Source organism: Panicum virgatum, chromosome 5N (assembly GCF_016808335.1).
Source record: "Panicum virgatum strain AP13 chromosome 5N, P.virgatum_v5, whole genome shotgun sequence".
Classification (NCBI taxonomy): domain Eukaryota; kingdom Viridiplantae; phylum Streptophyta; class Magnoliopsida; order Poales; family Poaceae; genus Panicum; species Panicum virgatum.
The window spans coordinates 38,865,195-38,872,649 of NC_053149.1; the positions used below are offsets into that span (position 1 = coordinate 38,865,195).

At 40.4% G+C, this 7,455-nt stretch overlaps 1 protein-coding gene across 1 annotated transcript; it reads left to right on the plus strand.

The window, feature by feature from the left end:
- The first annotated feature begins 1,611 nt into the window (after positions 1-1,611).
- Positions 1,612-3,188, plus strand: LOC120674785. Its single transcript, XM_039955906.1, has 2 exons — positions 1,612-1,893; positions 1,992-3,188. The coding sequence occupies exons 1-2, from the start codon at positions 1,612-1,614 to the stop codon at positions 3,186-3,188; spliced, it is 1,479 nt and encodes a 492-aa protein (XP_039811840.1).
- The last annotated feature ends 4,267 nt before the right edge of the window (positions 3,189-7,455 follow it).

The window sequence follows — 7,455 nt, forward strand, 5'->3', positions numbered from 1 at the left end:
CCGGTGTATCCGGGCTATTTCACGGACTGTCCGGATAACCATTGCCCAACGACTACTTTTCAGTGTGTGGAGTATATATACCCCTCTTACCCCTTCACTCTCTCTCTCTTGCTCATTTCAAACCTGACCAGGTCCAAACCCTAGAACAAGCACTCTCACTCCCTCCCCTTTAATTCTTGAGAGATTTCTTGAGGGATTCAAGTGAGAGACTTGCAAGCGAAAAGAATTGAGTTAGTGAGCATCCATTCCAAACCTTGAGCACTAGTTCTTCGTCGAGCCCGTGGATTCAAGTCTATTATTCTTGGAGCTTTGAGCTCCTAGACAGCTAGGTCTGCTCGTGAGTGCTCAAGCTTCATTATGAGCTCCACGGGAAGTTTGTAAGCTTCATTCCTCTCCGAGGAATCCATAGTAAGTGACCTCGGGCTTAAGCGTTGGTCTCGCCCTTGGGTGAGGAGCATAGGGGTTTTTGAGCACCGTCTCTTGAACTCTTCCTCAACGGAGACATAGCACCTTCGGGTGTGAACTTTGGGAAACAAATTCTGAGTCTCTTATTGTTACGTTACTTGCTTTTACTTGATATTTGGTTTTGAGTCAACTTTGCTTGGGTTTGAGCTCGATCTATTCATATACAAGTTTGGGGTCAAGTGTATCTGTTCGAATAGTCTTAGAAGTACCTTCAGGTAACTGCAAATTTACTCGATCTAAATTCTACACACTTCTTCCAGTATTTGAGCACGTTGCACCATGACCCGGAGAGTCCGGGTTTCCACCCGGATTGTCCGGACAGTCCGGAGTATCCGGACCCAAACCCGGATAGTCCGGGTCACCTGTTACTAATCAGATTTTTAAGTGCTTTAATTTTAGATTTAGCCTATTCACCCCTCTCTAGGCATCTTCAGATCCTCTCAATTGGTATCAGAGTTTGGATCTCTGTTTAGAGCTTAACCGCTTGGAGAACAAAAGAAGATGTCGGGAGAACATTCTCCCAAGAGTCCCGTCGATCCGATGGGTGAGGAAGACAAGAATAAGAACAAATATGATGATGGTAAACTTGAAGATGAGAATCAAGATGAGTCAAGAAGATCAAAAGGCAAGAAGAACAAAAACAAGAATGAAGATGATGACTCGGATTCAAGTGATGATGAGATGTCATATAAAGAATGGAAGTCATGGAAGAAGGAGCAGAAATTGAAAAGTAAAAAGAAGAAGAAAGCTAGCTCCTAGATTTTGATTGACTCAAGTGATGACTCGGACTCCGACCGCAAGCGAAAATCATTTCATGCTTCTAGCAAGAGTGGGTCATCAAAAGACAAGAAATCATCAAAAGACAAGAAAAGAGTTGAGTATCACCGTGTGTCTCATGATTATACATTTCAACTTCCTAGTGACCATGGTGCATCTATTCATATGGGAAAGTCTCCATTCTTTGATGGAACCAGATATAGTCAATGGAAAACCAAGATGTTTGGATACTTGAATGCAATTCACAAGGATATATGGAAAGTTGTAGAAGTTGGGTGTGAAATCTTGAATGAAGATGAGACTCCAACACCATTGCAACAATATGTGTTGCAAAGAAACTTTCAAACTTTGAACATCCTTCACACATCCATGAGTCCGGAAGAATTTGACAAGATAGAAGATGCACCAACCACCAAAGATGCTTGTGACACTCTCCAAGTCAATCATCAAGGTTCAAGGAAGGTTCATGAGTCAAGAATCAAGACATTGGAAGATGAACTAAGCCTTTTCTCTATGAAAAAGGATGAGAGTGTCAAGGAAATGTACAATCGGATGAAGAAGATCACAAATCAAATCAAGTCACTTGGTGGTGACAAATGGGGTGATCGTGAGATTATGGACAAGCTCTTGACCGTGTACATGGCTAGAGATGTCACTTTACCTAGCTTGATAAGAGCCGAAAGAGGATTCAAGCACTTCACCGCTGAAAATGTTTTTGGTAGAATTGAGGCTTATCATGATCAACTTAGAAGAGTCAAGATAAATCAAGATTTGGCCGAGTTTCAAGAACAAGCGGCAAAGAACAAAATATAGCACTACAAGCAAGCTCCAAGGGCAAAGAGAAAGCAAATCAATCATCCAAAAATGAAGAATCTAGTAATGATGAGGGTGATGAGCTTGATGATGAGCAAATGGCTTTGTTTATCAAGAATTTTAGAAGAGTCTTTAGAAAGGGAAACTTTCGGAATTATGGCAAGAACAAGAGCAAATATGAACCAAGAAGAAGATCTAACAAGCCTTATTTTGGGTGCAAGAAACTTGGACATTTCATTGCGGATTGTCCGGAAGAGAAGAAAAAGAACAAAGATGACAAAGAAGGCTCTTCCAAGAGAGAAAGACCAAGATACAAGAAACAAGCCAGTGAAGCTCACTTTGGTCAAGAATGGGAATCACAAGAAGAAAGTGATTCCGAGAATGAAGATGTTGCAACCATGGCATTCAAAGCCTCTCCTCATCATTCCACTACATTATTTGAAGATCTCACCAATGATGAGGATCAAGATCAAGTCATGTGTCTCATGGCGAAGAATGTGAAGGTAAATTCTCCAAACTCATCAAATGATGAACTAGATGAGGAAGATGAAGTTGCTAGTCTAATTAGCCAATATAGTAAAAAAGATGCAACTAAAATAATGAAACTAATGATGAAAATGGATGAGTTAGAAGAAACTCTTGAATCTCAAGAGGAATTGCTTAGGATTGAGAGAGAAACCTCTAAAACTCTTGACAAGGATCTTTCCTATGAAAGGAAGGAGAACAAGAGGATTAAGGACTCTCTCAAAACCAATGATAACATATTTCTTGAGGTAAGAGAGTTGCTCACTAGTGAAAAAGAGAAAGTGAATGACTTAACCAAGAAATACTCCTTGGTAGAGGACACAAATGCTAACTTGAAAAGTGAAATTGTGAAACTTCCAGAAAGCTTTACAAGCTTGCAAGCCATTCATAAGGCACTTGAGGTTGAGCACAACACTACTCTTAACAACTACTCAAAAGCTAGAGATAAATCTAGTTCATCCATTCCATCAACAAATAATGGTTGTGCACATTGTTATAATGTTGATATTCAAACTTGTGCTATTAACTATGTTGAGATGAATGCCATGAAGAAAGAAATTACTAGGCTCACTCAATTGTTGCAAGAAGAAATATCTCCAAATGAGTAAGCATCCAAAGCAAAGCCCGATTCACGGGTAGGTGAGTTTGAGAAGCATACCAAGGGATTTGGCTCAAGATACATGAGCAAGTTTGAATTTGAGAAAGGTAAAGGATTTGGGAAGAATGAGTAAGGTATTCCACAATCCATCCCATATATCAAGAACAACAAGACCGCCGCATTGGGAGCCAATGGAGGTCTTGTGAATATGACTACTCCCATTCGCAAGGGAGAAAGGAAGAATCAAGCAACTAGTCATGTCAAGTTCATCAAGATAGGCACTACATGTGATGAGGGTGCCAAGATTGTTGCATCCTCATCAAAGAAAGACAAATTCAAGACCCCAATCAAATTACAAACACAAGAACTGTCTTCTCATGTATCCTTTTATGCATACTTTGTGTTGACTAGAAACCATCGTGGTAAAGTGGTTGCTAAATTTGTTGGTCACCGCACATTTAACACGAAAGTAAACAATTGTGTGTGGGTGCCCAAGGTGCTTGTAACTAACGTTCTAGGACCCAAGTATTGTTGGGTACCTAAAAGAAAAGAGTAACTTTGTTTTGCAGGGATACTCCTCCGGTGGATCAACTTGGGTGATCGATAGTGGATGTACAAATCATATGATCGGAGAAAGGAGTATGTTTGAATCTTTGACAAAATCAAGTGGTGATCACTACACCACTTTTACCGGTAATGAAAGAGGAAAAGTTCTTGGAACCGGTAACATCACTCTAAACTCACAATTCAATCTCTCAAAGGTTCTTTTAGTTGATACACTTGGGTACAATTTGTTGTCCATTTCACAACTTTGTGACTCGGGCTTCAATTGTCATTTTACTAATGAGGGTGTGTCCGTCATTAGAAGAAGCGATGACTCCATTGCTTTCAAAAGTTTGCTTAAGGGAAAGCTATATCTTGTGGATTTCTCACAAGAGAAAGCTCAAGTTGACATATATTTGGTGGCAAAGTCTAGCTTGGGTTGGTTATGGCATCGCCGACTAGCTCACATTGGGATGATAAATCTCAACAAGCTTCTAAAGGGGGATCACATCCTAGGACTAACAAATGTTTTCTTTGAGAAAGATTGTGTGTGTAGTGCTTGTCAAGTGGGAAAACAAGTTGGTGTTTCTCATCCATCAAAGTGCATCGTCACTACCGTCAAGCCATTTGAACTTCTCCATATGGATCTCTTTGGGCCGGTGGTTTACATAAGCATTGGTGGTAACAAATATGGTTTTGTCATTGTTGATGATTATTCTCGTTTCACTTGGGTATTTTTTTTGCATGACAAAAGTATAGTACAAGAAACATTCAAGAAATTTGCAAGGAGAGCTCAAAATGAGTTTGAAACTAAGATCAATAGAGTAAGAAGTGACAATGACACCGAATTCAAGAACACCAACATAGAAGAATATCTTGATGAAGAAGGAATTGGTCATGAGTTCTCGGTACCATACACACTTCAACAAAGTGGAATTGTTGAGAGAAAGAATAGAACACTCATAGAAGCCGCTAGAACAATGCTTGATGAATACAAGGTCTCAGATCAATTTTGGGCGGAAGCAATCAATACGGCATGTCATGCAATCAACCGCCTTTATCTCCACAACATCTTGAACAAGATGTCATATGAGCTTCTCCTTGGTAAAAAGCCCAATGTATCATAATTTATAGTCTTCGGGAGTAAGTGTTTCATTCTAAACATGAAAACAAAACTTCTAAATTTGCTCCTAAAGTAGATGAAGGGTTTCTTCTTGGTTATGCCTCAAATGCTCACGACTATTGCGTCTTTTGCAAAACCTCCGGTTGTGTTGAGATTGCATGTGACGCGACATTTGATGAATCTAATGGCTCTCAAGGAGAGCAAGTTGATGATGTTGTAGGATTGGAGGAACCATCAAGCAAAGCAATCAAGAAGCTAGCCATTGGAGAGATAAAGCCTCAAGAATAAGAAGATCAAGATGAGGATGAGATGATGTTTCCAAGTTCATCAAGAACACATTCCGCAGCGCATTCCGGAAACTCCGGAAATCAAGCCGGAAACTCTGGGTCTCAAGTCCGGACTACCCGGATAGAGGACCGGAGTATCCGGGATATGGATCAAGAACCATCATCTCCTCATCAAGATGAACTTCAAGTTGAAGAAGAGGCTCAACAAGTTCAACAACAAACTCAAGTTCCTCATCCAAGAGTACATCAAAGTATTCAAAAAGACCATCCGGTGGACAACATCCTTGGAAGCATAACTAAAGGGGTAACCACTCGTTCTCGTTTGGCTACCTTTTGTGAACATTACTCATTTGTTTCTTTCTTGGAGCCATTAAAGGTAGATAAAGCCTTGGATGATCCGGATTAGGTGATGGCCATGCAAGAGGAGTTGAACAACTTCACACGGAATGAAGTCTGGTCCTTAGTAGAAAGACCCAAGCAAAATGTCATAGAAACCAAGTGGGTCTTTCGAAACAAGCAAGATGAAAATAGCGTGGTAACAAGAAACAAGGCAAGGTTGTTTGCTCAAGGATTCACGCAAATTGAAGGTTTGGATTTTGGTGATTTATGCTCCTGTAGCTAGGCTTGAGTCAATTTGTATTTTACTTGCCTATGCTACTCACCATGATTTCAAGCTATATCAAATGGATATGAAAAGCGCATTTCTAAATGGACCAATATCCGAATTGGTATATGTTGAGCAACCACCGAGCTTTGAGGACCCCAAGTTTTCAAACCACGTCTACAAGATCCATAAGGCGCTCTATGGGCTAAAGCAAGCTCCTAGAGCATGGTATGAATGCCTTAAGGATTTCTCTTAAGGAAAGGCTTTGAGATAGGCAAAGCCGATCCTACTCTTTTCACTCGCAAAGTTGATAAAGATATTTTTATTTGCCAAATATATGTCGATGACATTATATTTGGCTCCACTAATCAAACTTGGTGCGATGATTTTAGTAGGATTATGACAAAGAGATTCGAGATGTCCATGATGGGTGAGTTGACCTTCTTCCTTGGATTTCAAATCAAGCAACTCAAGGATGGCACTTTCATTAGTCAAACAAAGTACACTAAAGATATGCTAAAGAAGTTTAACATGGAAGATGCCAAACCCATCAAAACTCCAATGTCAATCCAAGGACATCTTGATCTCAATGAAGATGGAAAGGCTGTGGATCAAAAGGTATATCGCTCTATGATTGGATCTCTTCTTTATCTTTGCGCATCTAGGCCCGATATTATGCTTAGTGTGTGCATGTGTGCAAGGTTTCAAGCTAATCCGAAAGAATATCATTTGATGGCGGTTAAAAGAATTTAAAGATATTTAGTTTTCACTCCTAATCTTGGCTTGTGGTATCCGAAAGGCTCATCTTTCGATTTACTTGGCTATTCCGATTCAGAGTATGCCGGTTGCAAAGTAGATTGAAAGAGTACTACGGAGACTTGTCAATTTCTTGGCCGGTCTTTGGTAGCATGGAGCTCTAAGAAGCAGAATTCGGTTGCCTTGTCCACAGCGGAGGCTAATTATGTCGCCGCCGGTGTGTGTTGTGCACAACTCTTATGGATGAAGCAAACATTGAGTGACTTTGGTTGTCATTTTAGTGCGATTCCTCTCTTGTGTGATAACGAGAGTGCAATCAAACTAGCTAACAACCCGGTGCAACACTCCTGAACAAAGCACATAGATATAAGACATCATTTCTTACGGGGTCATGAGGCTAAGGGAGATATTGCTTTACGACATGTAAGCACCGACAAGCAACTTGCTGATATCTTTACTAAGCCTATAGATGAGCAAAGGTTTTGTGCTTTGAGGAGTGAGCTAAATATTTTGGATTCTCATAACCTAGCTTGAACCCTTGTACATGCTTGTGTGAACTCAATATAGGTTCTTTGAAAAAGAAAATGTCAATTCAAAACAAACCGTGAAAACTTTGAATTTCGAAAAGATTTGGATTTATTTGTTGCTTACTTGAGGTCATTGTTCTCCTTGATTGATTATTGGCTGATCTCAAGTAAGTAATTTATCTCAGGCTACTCGATCTTCACTCAAAATCTATCCAAAATCTATCATTTTTCAGTCTCAGTGCATACCTTCAGGGGGAGCCAGTTTGTCCGGGTTTTTACCCAGATACTCCGGGTATTCCCGGATAGTCCGGACTTTGTCCCGGATAGTCCGGACTATAATTTTCCCAGGGTATACCGCATGGGGGTCGGATTTTTACCGTTTCTTTCCTCTTTTCACCCTCACACTGTCACCTCTCGCCCAGATTCGCCCTAGGGGC

Excerpts from the sequence above, each read along its gene's own strand:
- LOC120674785 (XM_039955906.1), top strand. The coding sequence starts at position 1,612 with ATGAGTCCGGAAGAATTTGACAAGATAGAAGATGCACCAACCACCAAA. Across the intron at positions 1,894-1,991 it reads CCGTGTACATGGCTAGAGAT|AAGAGTCAAGATAAATCAAG; the intron begins GTCACTTTACCT and ends TGATCAACTTAG.